The sequence below is a fragment of the Vanacampus margaritifer genome, chromosome 2 (assembly GCF_051991255.1).
Source record: "Vanacampus margaritifer isolate UIUO_Vmar chromosome 2, RoL_Vmar_1.0, whole genome shotgun sequence".
Lineage (NCBI taxonomy): Eukaryota > Metazoa > Chordata > Actinopteri > Syngnathiformes > Syngnathidae > Vanacampus > Vanacampus margaritifer.
In genome coordinates, this window is record NC_135433.1 from 36,300,617 (window position 1) to 36,328,598 (window position 27,982).

The window sequence follows — 27,982 nt, forward strand, 5'->3', positions numbered from 1 at the left end:
TTGCAGTCGCGTGGTTTTAACCTGCTCCGATGCATCACTTTGGCGCCCTCTGCCGGTTCTACTGTCGAGAGAGAGAGAGAGAGAGAGAGAGAGAGAGAGAGAAGAGAGAGAGAGAGAGAGAGAGAGAGAGAGAGAGAGAGAGAGAGAGAGAGAGAGAGAGAGAGAGAGAGAGAGAGAGAGAGAGAGAGAGAGAGAGAGAGAGAGATGTGTGTGGAGAGAGAGATGGGTGGAGGGAGGGAGGGAGACAGAGGCAGGTAGAGTATTAGCAGAGGTGGTGAAGGGACGCGTGTTCGCTGTTGCTCGTCGTGACACATTAAAGGAGGTCAACTAGAAGATGTGATGGATTGCTGATGGCTTTCTCTCACCTCCATCATCCTATTCCACACGGAGGTGCAGGTGGTGTCTCGTCGATCCTCCAGCCTGCTCCAACCTTTCCTACTTACGTCTCCGCGCGCCGCGCCTTTCCTTCCGCCAGTGGATTTTACGCGCTGTAGTAGGAAGAAAGAAACATGATGATAAATGAAAGGTGGAGCGTCTTTTTATTGCACAGCGCGCTGACGCCGATGTGCTTGTGATCCCGGGACTGCATGTAAGCACAGATGACTTGAGCAGGTCACTACACGCGAGGTTGCAACTACAGCACTCGTTCCCTCCAAAGATCATTCTTGCAAACCATGGCCGACCAGGTAAGGCAACACCTATTGTTTTCGTTAATTAACGTGTACATCTTAAGATTCACTCATTTAAGGTTTGTGCACGTGAACAAAAGTATGCTACTTTATGTGTTTCTACTCATTATAACTGTTTACCTGTGACACTAAACCGCCAATAATAACAAATAAGAATAATAAATGTTGTTTTATTCGGCATTTCATCCTTATTTGTTAAGAAACTGCATGCACAGCTGCCTTTTATCGAGATGCAGCTGGCGGTGTAACAGCAGAAGCTCAAAAACATTGGCAGGAGAATTAAATTTGCATCGTGCACTGTTGTTTGCCCTAGTTTCTCTTCAGCCTGCAGAGAGAAGCAGATTAACCCCTGACAACTGGCTCAGCCTGCGGTCAGGGTTACCTCAGCCTGCACGAATGGCTCCCCTGAGCCTGCTGACAATGGAGGCCATGCTTAATTGATTAGCCCTTTCAATTAACCTAATTGAGCTAGCTGAGTAAGCCTCTGCATGTGTAAAAAAAATACTACTGCGTGTTCATACATAATACATAGTACCGTACTATAATTTACCATGCGGTAATTGTACAGGTGTCAAATTCGAGGCCTGGGGGCAAGATGCCCCCCTGCCCCCCTAATTTTATGTGGCTCACAAAAACTATTTTATGTGTATCGCCTTCATGTTTCATTCCAAAATATCAAAATTGAAAACTGTCTTCATTTTCAAAAACGTTGAAATCGCATGCATTTTGTTTATTACCAATACCCCTTTTTGAAAATGCAGGTAATATTTGAACAAGGCTACTGGTCTTTGATTAAAAAACTAGTAATTCATCAATTTTGTTGCATTACATAATATCAAGCAATCATACATTTAGCAACATTTACATGATGCAACAAACATAAATTGGACATCCCAGCTTTACTGATTTGCACTCCATAATTCACATTACATGCAGTTGTTATTTTATGCATTTTTTTATATTGCTATTAGAGCTGTCAAAATTAATCAATCGACAAGTAATCAATTATAAAATTAATCGACAATTATTTTAAGGATCGAGTAACCGTTTGGAGCCTTTTTTTTTGTAATTGTACAAATCCTGTGATTTCAGCATATCAACAGCAATTGTTCACTGATTTCTGTAGTCCTTCATAAAAGAAAACTGATTATCTTCTGTGTTTAATCAAAATAAGACGTTTGCATCTGTTTTTACTTTGGAAAACAATGACCGAATCAGTAACATAATACAACACCAATCCCACTTTACTACATGAATAGGAAGTACGGAATAAACACCAATCACTGGTTAATAAACAGTAATCAGGGAAAAAATGCTTTTGCAATTTATTTTGGTGCAAAATTAATTTGAATCAGATTAATCGATTGAATAATCGAGAGATTAATCAATTCTAAAAATAGTCGACAGTGACAGCACTAATTGCTATGCTATATTGCATTAGGGTCTGCTGATAGATAGATAGATAGATAGATAGATAGATAGATAGATAGATAGATAGATAGATAGATAGATAGATAGATAGATAAAACAGTAGAGGCCCCAGAATTGAACCCTGTGGAACACCATACGTTCCGTTATACATGTGAATTCATATTGCACATATTTGTCCGACCACTTTTTTTTTTTGCTCAGCATAAGATAGAGCACAACAGTCACAAGTCGACTACTGAGCGCACCAAATTCCTTGCAACACAGATACTGTAGTTCAAGCAATATAGCGTGATCGTGAATCATAATATGAGTCGGGTGTGTGTCCTGACCTCTGCCGAACCCCTGAGACTGACCCACCGAAACCGATGAACCCAGGTTCAGAAAAACTCTTATAAAGCAATACACAATTGACACAGTGGTTACCAATGTTTTAGGATGCATTAGCAATTTAGTACACAAAATAGAAGTTGCCCACTTCATAAAAACAATTAACACTTGATACTGCAGCTGTTGATTCGGTATTCATCAGTATAAGTGAAGGGAATTACATTATGTTCCATTCCCTCTAATTAGGTGTCACTACAGCACTTAGCTTTGCCCTATTGGCAAATGCAGTTTCACACACACGCACACACACTCACGCACATTGCACATGTGAGGTTCTGCAAGATTGATTTATGTGTGTGTTAATATTGATGAACGTCTCCTTTGTCTGACCTGCAGAAGCTGCATCACATGCTTGTATATTGGCATGTTCTCAGTCAAGGTCTAATTTTAGAGTAGCTTACGTCAGTTCCTTTTTTTAATAAGCCAGCCTTACATTTTTGTTAATTCATTCTGTACAATGGAGTTGAGCATGACACATATTCAGCGCGGCAGGCTTGGGGAGTAACGGAATACATGTACCACCGTTACGTAATCAGATTAAAACATTTTTTTTAAGTGTATTCCATTACAGTTACAGGAAAAAACATGTAATCAGATTACAAGTATATTTATTAAAAAATGGGGATTAATTTTAGGGATTACAATTTCTACGATGAGAGAGAGTGCGAAAGAAGGTGAGAGAGAGAGGGAAAGAGCGATAGAGAGCGTGTGCACGCACGCACGTGTGGGACCGTTGCTACATGTCGGGGAGGTGGGAACGAACGAACTGACTCGTCGTGTCCTCCACACGCGGGCAGTTTGAAAAAGCTTCACAGACGGGAGAAGGAAATAACGACCGGTATTCACTGGAACTTACTCGGAGCAAAAGTTTGAGCTGAGAGTCCAGCGGCATGCTAGCCGCTGTAGCTTCTTGCTAGCTAGCTAGCTCGCTAGCCTACAGTACAACCATAATGTGAGTTACACCTTCCAAACAAATCTTCCTCCCACCAATTCACTATTTAAACATCATACACAACATATACACGGCTAAACTTGTGACTGCGATAAAAGTTCATTTTGCAGTTGATGTCACGCATCATCATTTTCATTCTATCTATCTATCTATCTATCTATCTATCTATCTATCTATCTATCTATCTATCTATCTATCTATCTATCTATCTATCTATCTGTCCGTCCGTCCGTCCGTCCGTCTGTCTGTCTGTCTATCTAGCGATCTATCTATCGATCTAGCGATCTATCTATCGATCTAGCGATCTATCAAACTGTGAGGTGTGGTTGCTTTCAGTGACAGTTCGAAAACAGCATATGGCCTTCAATCAATCAATCAACCAATCAATAGCCTACATGCTTTTTAATTAGACAAGGATTTTTGCTATTTGTAGGGTGCCCGGGTCCCTATCACCCGCAAATAGCAGGGGCACATTGTATAGAATATATATTGTGGTGATATTTATTTTTATTTTGTCTTCATGAGCATACTCAATATTGGAGGAATCCAAAAGTTATTCCAGTTACATTACTTTAATATGATGGTACTTGGATTACGTTACTAACTCCATTTTTTAGCAGATAACTTGTAACTGTAACGGATTATATTTTAAAAGTAACCCTCCCAACCCACAGCGCCCTTATTTTTCTATCTGCCTTTGTATTTTATTTTATTTTATTTTGTGCATCCATCAGCACTTGTTTCTTGGCTTGACCTCTCCTCACCTTATCAACATGTCCTCAGAAGTTCTTTCAGCAGGTACTAATGATGTGCAGTGTGAAACACGCTATGCAGTCACTCTTTCTCCCTCCATTAACATTCTTAACACACAAATACATTTTACAGAATGCTCTTCCTTCCCCCGTTCAAGAGATAGCGCTTCAGTGTCTCATGTAGCACCGTAATTTAAAGTGAATAATGCATCTTACATTTTGCTTCCCCCCTTCTGTCTAGTACATGTTTCTCACCACGGCGCTCCCCCTCCGACGAGGAAGCACACCCCTCCCTGTCAAGCACCAGCTGCGGAGAGAAGAGGCCGTGTCCGAGGACTGCGATTGGATCCCGGGATTGGAGGAACCTGCCACGTTGCCTATCAGTGACACAACATTGCCTGGCGATGAATCGTGCAGTCAAACGTCAGCCGCACAGTCGACCTACCACAGTCACGGGGGGGCACTGAAGATTGTGCTGCTGGGACAGAACGGCGTGGGCAAGTCGTCACTGGCCTTGTCACTGGCTGGCCAGTCGGACAGATCGCTCTCTGTAGACTCGGAGACACAAGCATGCGGTAATGGCTCATCATGTGTTGCTGACTTTTTAGACATGGCTTGTGTTCTTTTTTTTTGGAATACAATATCCAAGGATTTGCAATAATTCACCGGTTTTGTGCTCAGCAAGTGACAATGAATTTGTGAAACACATTTTCTTCATGTATTCTATACACATGTAGGTCGAGGCATCACTATCTCAATTATTTAGAGTTCAATTTCCTTCTGGTACACATGCTGAAACTCACCTCCTCCTTGTCATGTGACCTCAGTCAGTCAATAGAACTGTCTGAAAATGTAATAGATAGGGGTGTCAAAATTAGTGCGGTCATTTTGAGTTAAAGTTCATTTACCGGCACTATTTTTTTTTTTTTTACGCACGATTAATTAACTGGAAAGCTTGTAGTGAGGGAATTCCTTACAATGCAGCAAACAAGTCCACTTAAAAATTTAGCAGTAATAAATTTAATAATAATTAGGGGTCCGCCTCCCAGTGCAGAGGACGTGAGATCGAGTCCGGGCTTCGGCCTTCCTGGGTGGAGTTTGCATGTTCTCCCCGTGCTTGCGTGGGTTTTCTCCGGGTACTCCGGTTTCCTCCCACATTCCAAAAACATGCATGGCAGGTTAATTGAACACTCCAAATTGTCCCTAGGTGTGAATGTGAGTGTGGTTGTTCGTCTCTGTGTGCCCTGCGATTGGCTGGCAACCAGTTCAGGGTGTACCCCGCCTACTGCCCGAAGCCAGCTGGGATAGGCTCCAGCACCCCCGCGACCCTAGTGAGGAAAAGCGGCCAAGAAAATGGATGGATGGATAATTAGGGGTGTCAGGCGATTAAATTTTTTAATCGTAATTAATTGCGTAACTTCAGTAAAAAGATGTAATGCACTGTAAAAAAGAAAAAGAAAAAAAAAGCATCTAATCTTTAACATGAAGTAACTTGTGAAATTCTGCACATTTTCAAAATTGTAAAATATAACTTGACCCCAGTCGCCACAAATATATGCATTATTATTACATTTATTACTGCAAAATTTTGGCATGGACGTGCCTACTGCGTTGCGACTGGAACTCCCCCAGTACAGGCTTTCCAAGTAAACGGCGGTCATTAATCGTGCATTAGAAAAAAAATTGTGGCGTGAAAGGAACTGTAACTTCACTCAAAAGTAACGCACCAATTTGGACACCCCTAATAATAACATACAGTATATGTGTGGAGACTGGGATCAAGTTGTGTTTTACAATTTTGAATATGTGCAGAATTTTACAAGTTACTTCATGATAAAGATTAGATAGCTCTTAATATGAAAAGAAAAATTCACTGCGCTGTCACCAATGTCTTACTAATGCAATTATGCCACCTAGTGGCAGAAATTTACCTCAACACAAATCAATATCACTCTTGTTTTTTACAGTACAGTACATCTTTTTAATTTGAACAATTACAATTAAAACTTTTAATCCCCTGACGCTCCTACTAATATATAATCAGTCCTCGTTGAATCCCTCCATCACTTTCATTGAGGGGCATCTACACTTTTTCACAGCGCTCAGAATCATAACATATAGCATTTCTCACTGTGCACCACTTGGTTAATTTAAGCTTGATAAATGGAATGGAGTGCTTAACTTGTACTTAATTAGCACTTTGCAATGACTGGTGCACGCCATATCAGTTCATGAGTGGATTAACACTTATAGCAATTAAAACATGGCCTGACCAAGTAATTGCAGTACAAGACAGCTGCAGTTTGAACCAAAAATAGATGTGTCATTCAGCTGAGTGTTTTCCAGTTTTTCCTGTGGCTTGAGCATTAACATATTTTTAAACTTATAATAACGGAAGCTCTAAGTTGACTTCATATTAGACTTTATTGCTCTTTGTTACAATAGCTTTAACGTTAGAATGATAACAAATTTCACAAGGAACAAAGTCAGTGCTCAAATTGGGAAAAGTTGTGAATGTCCGACCCTAACCCTAACAGCATCCCCCACCAGCCCCCCTGTTGGGCTACAGTGCTACACAGTCAAGTATATTTCCAACAACTGGGATTGGCATTTTCTGAAATGTTAAGGCTGCCTGAAAAATATTTTTCAGATAGCAGAAGAGACAGTTGACATTTCAAGTTTAGATGCCTTTATCCTGCTCTTTTTCTTTTTTTTGCAGCATGTTATTTTCCATGCTGACGTACACTGAATTTTGACTGCTTGTTTGAATGCTTGCTTGCAGGTGAGGGCTACGAGTCCACAGTCACAGTTGACGACGAGGACAGCAAAATCATCATTTTTGACAATTGGAAACAGGTGAGTCATGAGTTTTTGGCTTAACTTGCCAATCGTACTACCTCAGAAAATTATTTTTATTTATTTTTTTATGGATTTTTTGGGATTTTTGAAAAATGCCTGTTAATTATCTATTTAACAAGTGGTGTGGATAAACCGGGATGTATCCTAGTCCAGCTGTCCACTCTGCCCATGAGGGGCTCCCCCCCTTTGAGTTGAAATTATTCATGCTGAGCTTTGATAACTCCACTGAAAGCACGCTTGCTTCGCCTTTGAGCGTTTCCTCCTCTCTTTCTCCCTTCCCTCTAATTATTTTTTACTTTCCTTCTCGTTGTCTAAATCAACTTGAGCCACTCCGGTGGCTTCGCTGCTCCACCCCGCTGGCCTTTTTCTGCTCTCACTGAGTGTTGATTATATTTGCTTATTCTGCGCGTGCTAATACAAGTCAAGGGTATTAAGGCTGAAGCAACAGACGCCGGCCAGCAGGACGCATGGACAAACTCCAGAGTTGTCATCAGTTAGGGAGGGCGGTGAAGGACCGGATGATGTCCTAAATAATCCGTCAATGCATGCTCATATTCCGTCCTTTTTTAATCCCAAATCAAAAACCGAGGCAGATGTTGCACAAATGACGTGGCCTTGACCTCGTGGCAGCGAGCCATGTGTGCTCTGAGGGACACCCGAACACAGGGGTCAGTACCATTTCCTGTCAAAAGAGCCATTTTAGGCCAAATAAAGACCAAAAAATCTGGAGCCGCAAAACACTTGAACTTTGTCATGAACAAAAATTTGTGTTAGTGTTAGTCTAATGTACTGAGGCTCCGAGAGCTAATTAGAGCTGTACTATAACGGAAAAATATGCAGCATCCAATCATCATCTTCATTTTTTAATTTATTTTATTCTTGTTTTTATTCTTTTTTTCCATACTTTGTTTTTTTTTGTTTGTTTTTTGTTTTGCCTTTTTGTCAAATTTATGACATTTTATGGCAATTTTATGGACACGTGGTAATTCTCTGCCTCTCTTCTTCCTTTTTTGGACATTTTAAGGTTATTTTTTCCCTTTTTTGCTATAAATTTTCTGCTATTGTTGGCAACTTTGTAGACATTTTATGCTAATTTTCGGGATTTCTTCTTTTGTTTTTGGACATTTTATGTTTTTTTGAGGTGGGGGAATTTTTTTTTTAAAACCAATTTTCTGATTTATTTATTTATTTACTTATTTATTTATTTCAATTTTGTGTACATACTATACTTGCTTTCTGGATTTCTTCTTTTGATTTTGTACATTTTATAGTTACTTTTAAAAAGTTTTCTTTTCTGCCTTTTTCAAAAAACAATTTTCTGACTTTTTGGGGCAATTTTGTGTACCTTTTATGGCAATTTTTGGGATTTCTTCTTTTGTTTTTGGACATTTTATAGTTTACTTTACTTTATAGTATGCTTTTTGAATGTTTTCTTTTCTGCCTTTTTAAAAATGAATTTTCTGACTTCTTTGGCAATTCTAAAAACAAGTTTTAACCTCTTCTTTTGCCCCCTACCTTTTCGTCTCTCTTTTTCTGACAACTTTAAAGTTTGGACATTTTTTTATATGTAATAGTTCTTAAAATAATAATAATAACAAAAAAATATTAATTCATTTGAGAAAATATTTTATTAAAAAAAAATAATAATAATTTCTACTCTTTTAAAAAAAAAAAAATTAAGAGATCCACAGAGGGCCACAGGAGAGGTACTAAAAAGCTACATGTGGCTCCAGAGCCGCAGGTTGCAGAACCCTACCCTAACTTATGCTGCAATCGCCATAACAAAATGCATCCACACACACATATATTTGCTCATGTTTACACAAACACGTACAGTACGAGCGTAAGATGACGCTCATCCTCCAACTCTTGACTGTAGGACGTCATTCTCTCCCAGGCCAGTGTGAGCAGCACTTTTTCTTGCCATGTAAACTGCGAACAGAGATGGAAAGCTGTTAGATTCTCCCTCCGTGATTGTTCCGTCAAGTGCTATCTTGGATTGTACTGATAGCCATTGAAATTACAACCGCGGTTGCCGAGATAATGCGACAGCCGACAAACATGTCTGTATTCATGAGTATGTAAGAAAAAAAAAAAGGCGTGAGTGTACACATGAATGGAGGTCAGCCAGACGGTGAGCTGCTTTGAGGCTTGCTGACGTCACAAGGCTGGAATGCTTTAAATAAGTCATCCATGATGCGGAAATAGAAACAGCGGGGCCTGGCCTTGACCCAGCCAGCCAATAATGTCCTCTGCGTGTTGATGAACTTTAATCACGTGATGTCGTTCTTTACAAGAGAACATCTGCACTCAGTTGTGTTAAGGACCATGAGAGAAATTGAGGTCACTGACGACCAGAAGGGTCCTCGCTTGTTTTTGCATTTAACATCGTATTTATAGTTTTGGAGTGATTTCAGTACAATTTTCAGATTTGTCCATTCGTATTTGATGGATGTAGGCCAGTGATTTGCAGCAAAGAGTGAGGAAGACTGGGGGGAAAAAATTCTACCCTTAAGCACCAGATTGTTCATTATGTTGAAGACAATTACAAGGGACAAAGTTAGGGAGTCGCTTGAGTGCATTTTTGTCATTTTGGGGGAAGAAATTAAACATTCTTTTACCACTCAAGGCATGGACAAATTGTGCATTTTAAATGTCGAGGGAGCACATTCTTTGGGCATGATTTTCTTTTTCCTCTTTGATATCTTGCAGCCTCCCATGATTTGTTTTGGACGATTTACAGTTCCCAGTTGCCCTAATCCACAGAAACTATTACACTTCCTCAGTTTGTTTTAGTCTCAACTGGGAGGTTGAATATTTCCACTTGTGTGCTCTGTGTAAGCCAAGAAGATCAAGAGTTGGGATCTCTTTTGATTTGTTTGTAACTTAAATGGTTATCGTTAAGCACAGTTTACATGTTCAAAGGGGAGTAGAAAAAGTAAACACATTTATCTAGTGCTGCCCCTTGTTTTTGTATATTTTGACTCATTGCATATTAATGCAATAATAAGTTCTTCATATAACTATAACAATATAAAAATAACTCAACATATAAACATATATGCATGTACATATGCCGACAGCATACAATATGCACATTCAGTACATAAGCACATTTATAAAGCATCAATATTCATTATATTCAAACTAGTACCTCTCATAATTTGCGACATTTCTGCAGTTTCACTGGCTTATAACTAATGTATATCTTTTTTTTGTGTACTTAGAATCTCTTTTTGGACATAGTAAGTGATTCACACCCTTTCAATTGTTCCAAAAATTAACACCTCTTACAAAAACACACCTTAGCTGAATATTTCTTCTTGTTTCAGAGTTTTTTTGTCCACACTTGTTCGACATCCCTTTTTTTTTTTCAGAATAATACCAGTACAAGTAGTCAATTGTTGAGTAGCCACCGATACAAAGTCCCCGATACCACTAATACTTTTGATAGCTAAAATAAAATTAAAAAAAGACAAATTATGTTTAGACCTATGTATTCTAATATATATCATTATTCTTTAAAATTATTTCTAATGTCATGATCATTAAATGGCCACGAGAGGTGTTGCGAGTACCAATACTTTGAAATAAGGCCGTGTATCGGCCTGATAAGATACCTGGTATAGCTACACAGCCATCTCTACTTGTACCAGCTAAGGCATAGCAAATTTCTTTAATATTGAACAGCTTTTAAGTATTGTGTCAGGGTGGGTAATTGTGTAATAGGTGAGTACTGTATTATTTTTTCCCCTTACAAAATAGATCAGGTTTAGAAGTAATAATGAACAATGTCCTTTTTTGTTAGTTTTTTTCTATCTCAGCTCTCAACTGAAATACATTCTTGTTCAATTAGTTTCAGCTGAAATGTACCTTGTTGTGGTGTTTGTTCATCAGAAAAAATAATCATTTTGCTTAAATGAGGACGTGTAATCCAAAGATATTTTTTCTGAATTTCAATGCCCCATTTATGTGTTGTAGTGTCACAAAATGCTTCCGTATTCGACTCGAGAGAAAAGACCTACTAAATTGTAAACAGATTTTGTTTGATGCCAGTGGCTTTTTATTTGGGATATTTTGGAGATTTGGTTAAGTTATGTACTCTTTTAACTTGGTTTCCCCTCCCAAATCTTAATGCCTAAAACTGATGTTAACTGGTATTGCGTAACTGGCAAAATCATAATTCCTTTCACTGCTCTGACTTTGTCGACATAAAAAATACAAACATACATGGCAGGTGAACTGAAGACCCAAACTTGTCTATTGGTGTGAATGCAAGCATGAATGGTTGCTTGTCTATACGTGCGCTGCAAATGACTGGCAATCAAATCAGTTCTGGGTCAATTCTGCACTTGGCCCAACAGATGCGCTCCAGCTCACCCCTGACCCAAATGACATAACATGTGGTATGGAAAATGGAATGGATGAAATAAAAATCCACTTTAACATCCTTCCACATTGAAGTCAAAGGTCAATCAACATTTTTGAAAATGGTAGGTATTAACGAAAACTGCAAGCAGATGGCGTGGGGGGGGGGTTCAGGTGATGAGTCAGTACAGGCCAGATGGTCTCTAGTATTATCCTCCCTAAGTGGGGTGTTTTCTCTGCAGCAGTAAACAAGGCGGAGAAAAAGAACAAGATACGAACTCAGCATTCCCATCTACTCGAAGTGTTGTCATCCTATTATGAGATCTGAGCTGTGTGAATAAAGCAAGGGCCTCGTCTGTGTTTCCTCACAGTTGGCCTTCTTTATCACTCCTGAGCTCCCTTTTGCTGCTTTCTCACCTGCAAAATTAAATCACCTCATTCATCATCCTCGCAACTTTTGGGATTTACCTGCTTACTACTTTTTAGTTTGATACCAGGCCGTCAAACTGCATGTCTGTGGATGCAAGTGAAGATGCATTTGACCTTAACTCATTCACTCCCAGCCATATTCACAGAAGCAACCCCCTTCGCTCCAGGCTGTTTTACTGGATTTTGATTGATTTTGCAAGGCCCACAGAATATTGTGTTCTATTGCTATAAAAATATGGAATATACCAAAAGAAAGATTAGTCTCTTCTTTCATCAGAAAAAAAATCTGTTTCCGTTTTGCAGCAATTAGCATTTGAATATAGCAAATTTTCATCATTATTCACAAATCAGTTTAAAACACTTGGGAAAAGAGCTTTTTTGCAACATGGCCCTCGTTGGTCTCTTATACTCTGCTGTCACTTGCTGCCCGTTTTTTTTGTAATAACTACAATTGCTTTAAGCAACCTCTTCAGCTCAGAGGCTGCATCAAGCCTTCTGTATGCTCTAGCATGAAACAATCCTAAAAATGTAAAAATACGTTTTTGGGACCATGGCGATATTTAAAAAAGAACCTTTTTATACGTTTTTGGGAGCAGATGAGTTAAAGATGATTTGCTTGTTATCTAAATTACTCACGATAGATAACATCAGTTCCAGTTGTGTGTTTTAGAGATGGAGAATGTTGTCTATTGCGCACACATGCAACTACACACTCTAAAAATAGCTGAATAATGGTGTAGTGGAGGACTTGCGTGTAATGCAAATGATGTCTGATAATTGGTCCCTTGTCCTCAATCCAAGTTTGTGTGTGACAGTGTTGGATTGTGGGTGCTTGTGACCTGGCAGTGAATCGGTTTATTGTTTGCAAGAAAAGGAAGAAAGCCTGAATTTGCCCCTGATTGGAAACTAAACGACTCTCCCACATTTGTCGGAAGCCACTGCAGTGCAGCAGTCACAAGAGCGTCTTCCTTCCAGCTTGTAAAAACGTAAACATTCTGTAGTTTAAAGAGGCTGGCTATTTGCACAATTACATCATTTAGCATTCCAAGTACAGAATATTATCAATACTGTATTTTTCTATAGTTACCCAGACTGAAGTGTAATAAAAATAAAAAGTAGAGTTGAAATAAATCCTACTTAATGCTTTCTTATCTATTATATGTCTGCAGCAGAAGCAGACCCATTCTTTGAACCATTTTCTCCTGATAGAACAGATTGGCCTGTCTGACTCCCCTGTGAGCCTTTCATTACAAGAACATTTATCTTCGCTGTGGAAGACCCGTACAGTTTCTTTACGATATCAACAACACAAATGAAAAAAACATCAACATCAACAAGCTGTCTCGCTATCTAGCCATCTAGCTATATTATGTGTTTTGATACAATTTAATTTCATTCAATCATTGAGTGAATTTTTGTGAAGATTCTATTCAACTATATTTCAAATAAACAACTGCAAAGTACATATTGAACACTGCTGATAATTGATGCATTACTTTTTAAAATATGGTCCAATAAGTGGCAATGAGAGGTTCCAGCACATAGCCCATAGCTACAATCTCATCAAAAATATTATTATTTATTCATAGAAGCAATTCAGTGCAGCCGCTGTAAATGTAGGTTTGCATACAAATTGCGTATTGCTACTTTGACTGTAAACTTTTACTTCAGAATATACTGCGAATGGGTAAAATTTTTGATTCAATAGGAATCATTATGATTATTAAATATTAAAGTCAATTCAATAAAACAATAAGAAATGTCCGAATATCTCAGTAGAACTAATACCCAAATTGAACAATCCAACACCTAATCATACATCTCCATACTAGCATAAAACGGAATAATATTCGGTATGCCCTAAGGGACCTGTTTTTGTTGTTGTTATTTTTCCTCACGGTTTTGCACTCTGATTGAGTTAAATTAAACCAAACATAGCCTCGATTTATTTTCTGTAAATAATCTTAATAATTATTTTCTTGATTTCACTTTCCTTTCTTCTCTCTCCTGACGGCCTCACGGCTGGAAATGTTCGGTTTAGGTGAACGGTATAGGATTTTTTAATAGGTTTTAGGTGAACTAATGAATACACACTCACACACACGCACATACACATATTCACCCACACAACAAAATAAAAAAAAATAAAAAAGAGAGAGCAATGATGATGACATGTCAAATCGGTAAAATTACCGAATGAACGATACTGAGCTCTCCAGAAAAGAAAATATATATATATTTTTATTTATTTATTTAATTTCTTTAATTATTAAATAATGATATTATTAGTATTTTCTGTAATAATTATTTGTGTCTTCCACTAGCAAAGCACAAACCTCCCTCTTATTTTTTTTAGTGTGTGTGTGTGTGTGTGTGTGTGTGTGCGCGTGTGTTTTTCTTTTCGGTGAGCTGGTTGTGCATGGGGGAGTAGTCAATGACAGATGGCCTGCGCTCGTGAACAGAGAGAAGCTGCTTTATTAAGACGGGAAAAAAATGCCAAGGGTTGGCACTGGCCTGAGTTCTCTGCCTATGATTGCATTTACTTGCTTTCCTATGGAGCAATACGTCAGACCTCCTCCTTACATTTGTACACCTTTGCATGGGGGGGAAAAATGCACAGTGCTTCATCTGTGAGCTGTTGCCTTCGCTTAGCTTGTTGTCATTCTTCTTCATCCCTCTTTGAGACCGTGACAGGTGGCTGGTGGCTCCCTCCCTCCCTCCCTCCCTCCCGTTTCCTCCGCTTGTCCTTTCTTGCGCTCCATCAAACATATTGCTAAGACACTCCCTACAAATATGCTGCCCCGGGGTCTGGTCTGATACTACTTGGCCATTTGGGACATGGTGAATTTTTCAAGCGTCAGGACCTCTCTTGAGGGCAAGAATGTACCCTGGGGACGATGGATGTAGGGCAAGGGCAGTTACACACTTGCACACATAAACAGTCAAGATGCAGTCTGAAGCTAGCAGGAATAATCCATTTCTCTGCTAAGGATGATAGATTTTTATTGTTATTTGTTTTACTTTATGAGCAAGATGAAAGTGGTTAGCACGTCTTCCTCATAGTCAAGTGGTACTAGATTTGAAACTCAGCTCAAGCCCTCTTGTTTGGAGTTTACATATTCTCCCCATCCCTTTTTAAGTTTTCTTTTCTGAATTGCCCTGAATGTGTGTGTGTGTGTGCGTGTGTCCATATGCACACTGTGGTTATCTGGAGACACGCCCCAGCTCACCCGTAACCTTAATGAGGGCAAGTTTGGAAAACAGATGGCTGGATGAGTCTTGAAGGTGTAAGATTTGGTACTGACCTAAATTAGGGTTGATCTGCCTTGGCCAATTCGTTTGCAATTCCAGTTATGAATGTGTCTTTCTGAAGGAGAGTCTGCTCCATTTGTAACATTCAAGCTATGGAAGCAAGTGTTTATGGCAGAATATAATTTTAAACTGAAATAGAAGTTGAATGATTTTGTGCCTGGCATTGCCTTATGGAGTCTGCTCTCAGGTTTCTATCAATTTGGAGGAAATGTGTTTGCATCGACCAACTTGAGATTTCTAGTTGCAGTCGGAATGAGCTCTGCTGGTGGAGATGCTTTGTGAAACGTTGAAAGTCAGAGAGTGATGTTCCCTTGTGAAGAAGAGAAAATAGTGGCCCTTGCTAAATCCTCCGTGCATTTCTTAACTTGAGCTCCTACTCCCTGCCAGCAGAGAAGGTGAGAATGAGTCATGTATTGCCTGCTATTCATGAAAAGACACCAAAATAAAGACAAAACCTGCATAGATAACAGGATAATAGTGCATGGGCCCATTAACAGTAACACCATCACAAGACCACTCATTTTATATGAATGATATAAATTGAATGTAGATCAGTGCTGCTCAATTAATTTTTTATTTATTTTTTTTTACTTTTCACCGTGAATCCACCTCCTGTCTGTCCCTTGTGTTTGTGCATGTCGCTCTTGCTAGCTGCAGATTTGAAAGGGGGCGTATCACTCTGTGTCACATGACAATGTCACAGTGACAGATTAGCAGAAACAAGATTTTATAAAATCATATCATTTTCATCTCATTTTTGTTCATGAACTACATTTTCGTCTCATCTTTGTTAGTCAACATGCATACTGATTTTGTCCCAGTTATTATATTGTTTATTAATGAAGGTTTTAGTCTAGTCTAGTGCTAGTCCGGTGAAAAATGTGTGTTGCGAAATTATTTTTGTTTAGTTTTCCTTGATGAAATTAACACTAGTCCGTTTCAGAAACTGGAATTTTAACCTTAACCCAAATATTGACTGCATGTAAATGCAGTTAGTGACTTGATCTCAACTATAGTCACCTTGGGACCCGCAATTTCCTGTTTTTGTAACATTGTGAGCCACAACAATGAAGTCCATGAAATGTTCAAGAATATCATGTTGAAAACACATGGACGCAAACAACCATTGTTAGCTCCTCTGTGATCTACCCGGCCAACTTTACATCATCCGCCCATGGAGGTCTGCTTGCAGTTCATTATAAATATACTTTGCACGCTACTGCATGGACTCTAACATATCAGTTTCAGCTTCCATGTCAAGGACTGTCAGTGGTGTCGATTTTAGAAAGGAATGAGAGGAGCCGCGTCGCTTGATGGAAAGTCAAGTCGCCCACAACGGCGCAACAGACCATTTTTTCACTGCTCGAAGCTGTGTGTATGCAAAAATACCAAAATTTGGCCCAGCCTGCCTCCAAGCAGAGTTAGACTTTGTTAGATTAGGTGGTGAAATGTATTGGTATTCATCACACTTTTTTTTCGTTTGTCTATTGTGGAGACTGTCACATTTTAAAAATCAGTGAAGATGTTAACAATCCATATATGTTTGTACCCCATTTGCAATGATGACCCTCTGAGGACCTTGGTGTTGCTGTTTAGAGACACAAACAATAACACAAGCCATTTCACAAAGGCAGCCCGCTGATCGATTCAGGGCCAGAAAGGAAGAAAAAACAAGTCGCGGGCAAGTCCAAGTTGCTGTTTCTGCCCGAACCACTCTGGCTAATTGAACCTCTGTGACAGGAAAGTCCATCGGGGTTTTAGTGCTCCCTGCTAAAAGGGTCAGGAGATTCATAACCAAGCGTGACAAGCATGGAGCCAAGTTGAACAAAGCTTCCTCTGCCGCGTGTCAAAGCAAAGCAATACAGACTTCAGCACCGCCCACCTGACCACCTTTCAGACAACTTCCAACAGATCAAGGAGACTTAGTCAAGGACAAATTGCCAATTATGTTCATCGTAAGATCTTCTACGATGCGTCTTAACCAAGTAATTCCCCGCCCATATCCATCCGTCACTGCATATCATCTCCACGCCCTTTGTAGTATGCCTCGCTAATCTTTTCTACTGTGTTACTAATGCACGTGTCCGTCTTCACAGGACCTGTCCACTCTCCAGTGTGATGTGTGCATCCTGGTCTTCTCCGTGACTGACAGGCGAAGTTTCCATCGCACCGCACAGCTCCGCCTTCTCCTCAGGGAGTCCCAGCCTCACACGCCAATCATCTTGGTGGGCAACAAGAGCGACCTTGTTCGCTCTCGTGAAATCAGCGCCGAGGGTAGGTATAGCAGATGCAATCTGTGCCGTCCACAAACACACAAACGCACCCCTCCCCTCGGATAGCCATTATCCCACCATGCTTTAGTATGGTATCTTGCCTCATGCAGGCGGCTCATGCTTTGTTTTTTCTCCATATGTAGCAACACAGCACATATGTTTTTGGTTTCAGCAGATAGGAGGCAGGAACATGGATATTAGATATTCTGAAATCAACAACTGCTGCCAACAGAGTGATATATATAATACTGTATACACAGTACCACTTTATTTTTGTATAGCCTACTCTAGTGGCTCCATATTGGAAAAAGATAGTTATTTACTTTTTATTTAGGGGAGGGGGGTAAAAAGAAAACCCCACTGCCAACAACTGTCACTATCAACTATTCTACACTATTCTCACAAGAACTTTTTTGTTCCTCCCTGAAAAAGATCGTCGTGACTCCTTCCCTGCTGCAGTTACTGACAAAAATACAAGTAGCAATGCTCTGTTCTATCTGGCATTGTCCCTCCTGTAGCAATATAACAAAATTAACGTCCTACCCTTTGTCTAAATGAAATGATGCTATAAAGTGTCCTTAACGGATCTCTCATTTTAAATGGAGACAATAAAGAAGTCAGCTGCTTACTCATGAAATCTACCAGTAACTTTTATTTCATCTCTGTCTTTTGCACTTACAGTCACCAGACTGAGCGTAATGCAATTGTATTTCCCTTGTTGAAACCATTTAATATCTGCCATCTATTTTAAGTCTTACTATGCAGTATCAAATAGTTATAACATTCCTAACATTCCAGATTGACGATTTTAATTGAAATACTGTAAACTAGTGTTGCACGGGATACCGGTACCAGTACCGTACCTCTATTTTTTGGCGTAAAAAACGGCCCGGTCTAAAAACATTTTTTAGCACCGGTACTTCAAAAAATAAATACGAAACAGCCCGCCAACTCTGTTTTAAAGGCGGGTACACATACACGGGAGGCCACCTGTCAATATGCGGAAAATGCCATAAGCGGCACGCCTCTTTCAAATTGTGCGCGAGAGGGCTCAGGAAGATGGCTTCACACACTGAACACTGACGATGGCATGAACATGGCATGCAATGTCAAAGCACATACAGTATATACATAAATATAAGTATTTACATAAATTAACATGTATACATCCTAATATAAAAAAAAAATGTTTGCTTCGTTTGCTGATGTTTTCGATTTTTGTCGAAGTACCGGTATCGGGGTATTTTAAGCAGGTATAGTATCGAAGTCAAAACTTTGGTATTGTGACAACACTTCTGTAACGCTTTGGAAACCACACGTAATTTACAATCTAGAAACTATTCTAAAAAGCATTCATCTATATCTACAGTTGACATAATATACAGTCCTGCTCACCATTATTGGCACCCATGAAGGTCAAGTACATAATGTGGAATATTTTCTGAAAAAAATGAATCAAGTAAATCCTTTTATTTTTTTACAGCGAACTTGTGTTTTATCCTAAAGACCAAATGATTTAAAAACAATTTAGAACAATAAACAATGGGCGGAAAAAATTGAAATCTTAAAATGTGCTCTGTCACTGGTATTGGTACCCTTTCCTGTAAATCAGTATGGAAACACTACTGTATTGTGACTCACCTTTGGTAAATCACAAATGAGAATTTTAAATGGAAGTTTTAAATGGTCTGTGCCTGATTGACATGAATTAACCAATGAATGACAAAATCGTGAAAACAAAGGATCTGCCTGAGGATATCAGAAGTGCGATAATTCGCAAGCACAAGACCTCCAAAGGTTATAGAGCCATCTCCAAAGATTTTGGTAGCCTCGTTTCAGCAGTGCGTAATGTTATTAAGAAGTTTGACGAGCACGGAACTGTCAAGAACCTCCATGGACGTGGGAGGAAGAGAGAAATTGATGACGGAAATCTTCGACGGTTGGTGCAAATGGTGGAAAAAACACCATGTTAAACATCCAAAGACCTGAAAGCCAACCTGGAACAGTTTGAGATCATGGTTTCAAGAAGCACCATGCGCCACACACTGAACCAAAAATAGGGCTTCATGGGTGAAGACCATTCCTGAGACAGACATAAAAAAAAAGAGAATGGCTAACCTGTGCCAAGGAGTACCTGGACAAACCACAATTATTTTGGGAAAACACACAAATACTCAAAATCGACTCTGACTCAAACTGGGGTGCAAAAAAAACGTGATTTGGACATCCTACTGGCGACGATTCCAGTTGTAGCTTGCCTCTTGCAGCTGGCACAGGCTCTAATTGACCCATAACCCTGAATACGAGAAGAAGAAACCGGATCGATGGATGTGAACTTTGAGAACGCTTGCTTTCAATCAGTGCAAGTTTGATGAATGATGGACAGCAAAAACAGATTGAAAACATAAAATAGATTCGATAAAATATTCATTGACTTCATTCGTCAAAATCTCTCACGCGTCAGTGGGCTCTCGATTGGGGGCAGAGGGCCTGATGCATTGCTGTAATGTTGTCAGCCTGGCCCGGCCCGATAGTTGCGTGCCAGAAAATCATAAATATCCGTCCAAACCAACATTAGCAAGACTCCTCTGGGGTTCCTCATCGATCAGGCAAATCTATTTATTTCTGTTTACAAGACAAATACCAGTTGTTTAACTCCTGGCAACACAATTTCATTAGCTGTTGGGGTGGACATAAACTTGATCTGTAAGAATGACGTTCATCTATTTGGCAAATTAGGTACACAAACGTTGACATTATCATTTGGAAATACTGAAATAGTTTTGTAAATAGCTAGTAATTACAACATTAAAACAAAAACAATCAAATGTGTTAAATATTGATAAAAGCAGACTTGAGGGACTATATGTGTGCTTTTATGGCATAACACACTTCACTTTGATAAACATACAATAGCGGCAGGCTTTTGGTAACCATGGGTTTTGTCCTGAACTGTATCCATTAAGTGAGTGAATAAACAAAGATGCTCACGTGTAGGACATACAGTATTCATCTGGAGTATCCATTTGCCAGGATTACAACACAATTTCTAACTATCTGTTGCCGTTTTTTCCCTCTCAAACGGAACAATGGAAATGAAGTTTGACCTGGATATGCACCATGTATGAATGCGCCTGACTTTTTTTTTTTTTTTGCTTAACTGCCATGAGAAATAAAGACACATCTCTCTCTCTAGGTGCAACAATATCTCTCATCCACATCCACTTTTCTCTCTGGGGGGTTCCGTCTCCCTGCCTCCCTCAGCTCCGAGTTTTGTTTTGTTTCCCCCCCCCAGATGGTTATACTTTAGATGATCTCCCTCTCACAGGGCACGGCTGTGCTACTATCTTTATGAATGTTTGTCTTCACAGTATGTGCACATCTGCCTGCACACAGGAAACAAAGTCGTGTGAACTGTATAGGAAAAGGGTGTGCGTTTGAACGATAGCATGTGTGAGATGCTTTATATATTAAAAAAAGAAGAAGGAAAAAAAAGAAATGTATGCAGTTGTGTCTGTGAACCAAAGGTGGTTCGCCTGTCCTTGATGAATAAGACAAGCATAAAGCTTATATTCAATTTGTGCTGTGCATTTCGCTTATAGAATGGCTTGTTACTCTGGCATATTCTTATCCAGTGCATGATGTATCCAAGATTCAAACTCTGAACATGAAAATTGGGAGGCAGATGTGTCAACCACTAGCCTAGCGTGCTGCCCTGCACAATTATAGTTATGTGATACTTCATATCAAACTAACTTTAAATTTGTTGATTTGTGTTCTAGTTTTTGATATTAACATTGCCATTTGGGAGGAGTCAAATATGTTCTTCAAACTAATTTTAGACGTTTAAGTGGAAAACACAAGCATAATGTTGTTTGAGTGTTTGTTTGTAAACTTATCAATTTCATCAAATCCTGTTTGACTTTTCTTTTTTGTAGCTGTCAGTCAAGGCTTCTACATGTGTACACTGATTGACACTTTAGTGGAATAAGAAGAAGGAGCAATGTGACTTTGAATAATGAGCGCTGTCTGCACTCAGCACTTTCCCACCACTAGGAAATAAAAACAAGCTAGGAGCATGGATGAGGTCAGCAGTATGAAAATGTTCCTTTTATATTCCCGTGACACCTGACAAGGATGTTCAATGTTCTCTTAGGCCAAAGCATGTGTATAATATTCCTGCATCTCTGATGCAACGAGACGACAGCCTAACATCTTCCTTACAGAACCTTTGGTCAGGCTAAAAGAGCTGAAGTCATAAAGTCTATTTATGGCATGTACAGTGACACTTTTATTCCTTGTCCCTTTTTTCTCCCTCACACTCAACATATTTATCACTGGCTCAATATAGTCACATAACGGCCGTGCTCCCCCCGGGCTCTGATTAACATGCACTTTGGCTCCATGGGCTTACAGTCGGCATTCTCACTGTCTGTCTCCTTTCTTTTCTTATCTTGTAGAGTAGAATATCTAAGGTTCACTGTCACTTCCATTCACTGCAGCACTTCACACAAAAAAGGCCCCTTCAAGGCTCAAGGCAGTTTTGCTAATCAATGACTTCATTTGAGGAGCAACTTTCTCACTGTGAGGATCCACTTTTTGCTGGTTAATCCCAGAGATCTGAAGCAAGGATTTTATTCATACAAGGTATCAACTATTAATTTCCTTTTTTGATGGAATCAAAATAGCAACAAACTGTATTTTCTTACCAAGAAACATTTTCAGTGGGGCAATTTTTCAGTTTAAACTTGGTATTTTTGAAAGGGCTGTATGGTCTTTTAGCAACGCTAAATTCATAATAAATAAATAAGCTAATATCTACTGAAATGCAATTTTGAGAACATTATACAGATCTCAAATTCCAAATCAAAACTCAGGATAGCGCTATTGTGTATAATTTTATCTCCAGACACTTATTACACTTTGCTGTTCAAAGATATACAAATTCCCACCATTTGTATACTCTCCACTTCAACGCAATTCCAGCCAGACTTCTGTCAAAAGTGGACTTTGCCGCCCACTCAATCATTTAAGACTGTTTCACGTGCAGAGACTGGATGGACGGATGTCATAATAGCTTAGCAATTAGCATGGCTTCTCCGTCTTCTCTTAACAACTCTTTCTATTTCTATTTGCTGCCATGGAGGTGATGATTACCCCCTCACTTACCAAAGATGTGCTTTCAAAAATGGAAGACATTTTAAATCAGCAACGGCAACTTTATTTTTCTTTTCTTCATTCTTCGTTTTGTCCCCTTCTATTCAATTGTCTTCTCCCCCAGTTTCATCTCTCTTTACCCTTGTCCTTGTACCATCTTATTCAACTCATCAGTGTTTGGCTCCTCCCTCCCCGTTAATGTTTCTCATCTCCAACAGTAGTTCCTGAATTCTGTTATAAACTATTTATAAGACTCAATTCAATCAGCTGCTGTAGGTACTAAACCCTGCCAATGTGCTTTGGGATTTTCCTTCCCTGTATTAAGTGATGCTGCTGAGGTTTTACAGCTGCTGTAATGCTGCAGTGTTAAACCTAGATTAAGTCTTGTTCTTTGTGTACAGGTTTGATATTGGAATTGTTAAACAAGAAAACAAATGTGCCATAAATAAGCACATTCACTTAATCACACAGGAGTACTTATTTATTTCAGTATTACAATTGTGAAATGTGCTATGTTTTTATAATTTAGTCATACATACATTCTTTTTTACATAAATTAGGTGTTTAATAAATCGGACATTTTGTTGTCACAATTTGAATGACTGCATTTACATGATATTTGCGTTTTTGTTTTGTTTTTAATTTTGTCAAAATCTCATTTTCCGCACCGCCTGGTGCTGATCGTATTTGAAACTTCCCTCAAGATTAACACGTAGGATTAAGGGGAAAACTCTCCAATACGCACACAAAATCTGACCTTTCTCCTGCAAATACATTGCAATAATTTGAAGCAATTGAATGAGTCTTGAAGGTTTTTGTTTTGTTTTTTTACTAAAAAATAATCAACCTTAAAAGTATTTTCTTGTGCATTAATGGCACACCAGCTGCTCACTGCACAGATTGGAAGTGCTCAAACCAGAGATAAGCCACAGCCAAAGATGTATGAAGGTATACAGAGTAAAAAGGAAAACAAATCTGATAAAGATGACATTTCATATCGGAAAGATACATCTACAGTATCTCTGCTCTAAGTACCATATTGATTAAATGGATTGAGCTAAAGACACAATCATTGTGCACACGGGTGGAATTTTCTTTCATGTGGTATTTTCGCAAACGAGTGCAGTTAGAAATGGGTATTTCCGCTATTGTGGATGTGCGTGAACACATGAAAGCCGCTCCTCTCATTCCTTTTAAATTCAGCGCAGGAGAGGCAAACACAATCTTCTGACATTGCAGAAACAGAACATGGTTCAATGGACCCATCACTCAAAGTACGCTTATAATAAACTGCGTGACAATCATATTATTGAATAATAATGACAACCACCACACATATCAGCAGAAGGCAAAATCTGGCTGCCAGCACCTTGATCAAATTCACCAAAATGGTGTTACTCCACTTTGGCCACAACTTAGACCTGGTTACACCTGGTCTAAAGTCTAGTCTGCTTTCAGTCACCAAATTGTCAGGTGTGCCGGGGGAGTGTTTAAGAAAACGTCTTCGCTTTGGAGGAATGAATGCCCAGTGTGGTGCAGTGTGGTCTGCCAAATTCCTAAACACAAGGGTTGCACCAGTATGAAAATCGAGATGCCAGTTTCCACGCTCAAACATACACACGCTGGCTACGAAAATAGAGCCCATGGAGTTCATATATGTTCCTGTGATTTCTGAGCTCTCGTAAGATTTGAGATTACTTCCACTCAGTCCAATTGTGGCATCTTTCGTTTCCATGGCTACACTAGCATATTTGTTTTAAAACACTGAATGATAGAATACATTTGTCACCATTAGGTGCAAAAATAACGTAAACTAACATTTCACTGATTTCAGTGACATCTAATGCAATGGTTGAACTGATTCAGCGATAGTATAATGCTGTGTCTAATCTAGGGTGACCAGACTTTCAAATGTTAAAACCGAGACACTACAATTTCACTGAAAATCAAAAATACAAGAAATTCTCACCAGGAACTATTCATAACAAATGTAATCGCTAGTCAATCTAGTTGTGTCATTATGTTGGCTAATGCTAAATGCTATCTTGGTTCTCACCATTATCCAATCTTATTTGGACTGCATATCCGCTGGAACTCGAGACACAAGGCTCAAATCCGGGACTGTTTAATCGAGACATCTGGTATGATACTCTGAAAGGTTACTTTTACCTCTTTTTGCACTAGAGGCCCAATCCAGCGCCATGATGTTCGACTGCCATTACCTGGAGCTCTCAGCCTCTCTGGAACACGGCACCAACGAGCTACTAGAAGCAGCTGTTCGGGCCGCGAGAGGCGACTGTTTGGGACCCAACTGGACCGACGGCGACCCCGGTTCAGGCCGCAGGGAAAGCTTGACCAGCCGGGCCAAGCGCTTTCTGGCAGGGCTGGTGCCACGCTCCTACGGACGAGAGCGTGACAGGGGACGCTATCGAGAGATGAGCCGCCACCGGGGCAGCAAGATCCTTCGCCAGAAGTCTCGCTCCTGCCACGACCTCAGCGCACTGTGACAAACGTACATGCACACAGGCTCAAGACACACTCTAACACATGTACACACGCCAGACATGCCGGAGGGGGAGGTGTGAATCGTCAAATGGAAGAGGATAAATAGGAGCAGGAATGACAAGAAGAGAGAGAAGGCACAAATAGATGCACATGCTCTCTCAGGCTGAAAATTAGGGGCCCAAATGCTGCAGGTCCTTCAAATCGCTATTTGGAGATAAATTATGTGATTTAAGGATGTTTTGATGAATTAAAGCCCCAAAACCGTACACGGTTGTCCGGGTAGATTTTACGGAAGAATGCAACCTTGAACGCTTATATACAAAACCCAATTGAGAAATGGTTGCAACAGTATGGTGTAAGTAGCTGAGATCAAAACAATAATAGGTATTCACTTTAACTTTTATTAGACAGGAAACCAGAGGTGGGCACCTCCATCATTACGTCGCCCGTCAGTGAGGGATGCCCACAGTGCTTCCACATTTGCGGCGAGTGCTTCATGATGCAAAGTCTTGAATAAGTAAATGGACTGAGAGCACAGGCGAAAGTACAGGGTTCCCTCGCTATAACGCGGTTCACTTTTTGCGGTCTCGCTGTTTCAAAGTTTTTTGTGTGTGTAATTTTGCATGCATTTTTTTTAAGGGATTACATCACATTTTACAGTTAGAAATAGAAAGCATTTGAGTCTGTGTGTCAATTCACACCAGCTGCAGATCGGATGCAGCGCTGCGGAAGGTTTCCGCAAGCTTTAGATTTTTTCCGGACTCCGCATGCGGATTTTCATGAAGCTGAAAAAATTACACGAGCCAGACAGGAAGTTGACCATCCGTCAATCCGACATTAACGACGGAAGTGCCCACCTCTGCAGGAAACAATAAAATAGCACATTTCATGTTTCACCTCAGGAGTTTTAGTTTTAGTCAGACTACTGCCATCACCTTTTTTATTTTTTATTTATTTTTTACAACGCAAGAGGAGGTATTAATTTGCAAATGTTCAGGGATTAAAGACATGTGGTGAAGTATTTCAGGTGTGATTACTGGTACTTTTCGTTCTTTTCTCCAGGAGTGCAGCCATACAGGGTCTGTTTAGTATTCACAGAACATGAAATAATGTTCTATTGTTTGTCATTCCACTGAAAAACATGTGAGGATCTATAAAGGATGGAATTAAATGACCACATACCACATGTTCTTTAACCTGATGGGAGATGCGGACGGAAGGACACACAAAGGACTGAAAGACGGATGTATGGAGGGGGTGGATGTCACCAATAGACACACACTCAAGTAGCACGCGCTGATGATTACGTAGATTGATAGCAACCTAATGTAAACATTTTGTGGATCCTGTTTTATAGCATGCTCAGTAGACGGCTGGCCCTGTAGGTTCATGGATTGATTGTACCTCACTGGCCAATAGGTAATGCACATTCTAGCTAGCAAAACTATCGCAAAGGCAAAACCCTTTATTTCACATAATTACCCGTTTGTATCCCTCTCTACATCCTCTGTTTCTGCATCCTCTGTTTCTGCTCCTTACTGAGTTGAAAAGTGTTTATCATCGTCGATGGCGCACAGTACGTTCATCTCTCAGTGTTGCCCTAACCATATGATTGCTGATTGCACTACAGTATAAGCAATCAGCACAGAAAACCCTTTACTGCAGGAAGTGGAATCATATGTGGAGTCCAAAAGGGTATAAGGAAATAAATAATACTGAGCTTTGGGTCAAAAGTGACGCGGAATGCTTGGTCCAGTGGTTCTTATCCTGGGTTTGATCCAACTCCATGGGCTTGGTGAGTCAGTTTCAGGGGTTCGGCAGAGGTCAAGACACACACCCGATTTGCTTGGCCTATCTGTGCGGCAAGGAATTCGGTATACTCAGAAGTCGATTTGACTGTTATGATGGTACATCATGTGATTTCCTTATAATCTTATTCCCTTCATACTAATCGAGCAAAAAAGAAAGCTGTCGGACGAATATGTGCAAACGGAACGTACGGTGTTCCACAGGGATCAATTCTGGGGCCTCTGCTGTTTTCATGGTAGGCTATCTGCTACCCTTGGCTTCTAGTCTAGTCTTGGTCTAGTTCTCATCCAGCCCAACTAGCTATCTAGCAAAATTAAAGGAAGACTTACTAAAGCTGCATGGAGTTGGGGAATACTTATTATTTAATAAAGAAGGGTTCGGTGAATGCACAAAGGAAATGGTGGGGTTCAGTACCTCCAACAAGGTTAAGAACCACTGGGTTAGACATTGAGGGAGAAAAAAGAAGAAGAAATCTGAACTACCTGTGGACGTTTGATGTTTTCATGTTTCTCTTTCCATCCACTGCCATTATTACGACGTATGCTCAGACTGAATACTGTGGGGGCATCCCCTGCAGGTGACCCAGATGAGGACGTTCTGGAAACGATAACTCAAGAGGGCTGCGGTTATCAACACAGGCCCACTTGTTTGTCACAGTCTGCTAAGCACTCACACGTCTTTCCACTGAGAATAAACTTTTGTTTGACATCCCAATGTTGGTATTGTGTGTTTACTTTTTAAATGATTCTCCTTATTGACACACTCAGGATTGGATGACATGTGGGTTATCCAATTTGCAATTGAGCCTGCAAGCAGAGAAAACGGTGCTGTGCTGTGTGTAGCTACACACATATACTGTACTCTAGTATATTCTCCCAGAGGTGAACTTTTTTTCACCCCATGAAAATTCACAGCCAGCATAAAAACTTGCTTGATTTTAAGAACATAAAACAGAAATCCTATTACATAAACCGTGGAGGAGCTGTCTACTTTTGGTCACCGCTTAGAAGAAGCTGCCAATCCGTAAAGATGTTATGATAAACAGATATTTATGAGCAA

The 27,982-nt window shown here is 39.8% G+C and overlaps 1 protein-coding gene across 1 annotated transcript; it reads left to right on the forward strand.

Annotated features, from left to right (window-relative positions):
- Positions 1-258: 258 nt before the first annotated feature.
- On the forward strand, positions 259-27,637 carry rem2 (RAS (RAD and GEM)-like GTP binding 2). The gene is made up of 5 exons (XM_077558853.1): positions 259-686; positions 4,453-4,786; positions 6,994-7,067; positions 17,276-17,453; positions 24,794-27,637. The coding sequence occupies exons 1-5, from the start codon at positions 675-677 to the stop codon at positions 25,114-25,116; spliced, it is 921 nt and encodes a 306-aa protein (XP_077414979.1). The 5' UTR covers positions 259-674; the 3' UTR covers positions 25,117-27,637.
- Positions 27,638-27,982: the final 345 nt, after the last annotated feature.

Bases quoted from the DNA above. Each gene is read 5' to 3' on its own strand.
- rem2 (XM_077558853.1), top strand. The intron at 4,787-6,993 runs GTAATGGCTCAT...GCTTGCTTGCAG, and splicing joins CTCGGAGACACAAGCATGCG to GTGAGGGCTACGAGTCCACA. The intron at 7,068-17,275 runs GTGAGTCATGAG...CCGTCTTCACAG, and splicing joins TTTTTGACAATTGGAAACAG to GACCTGTCCACTCTCCAGTG.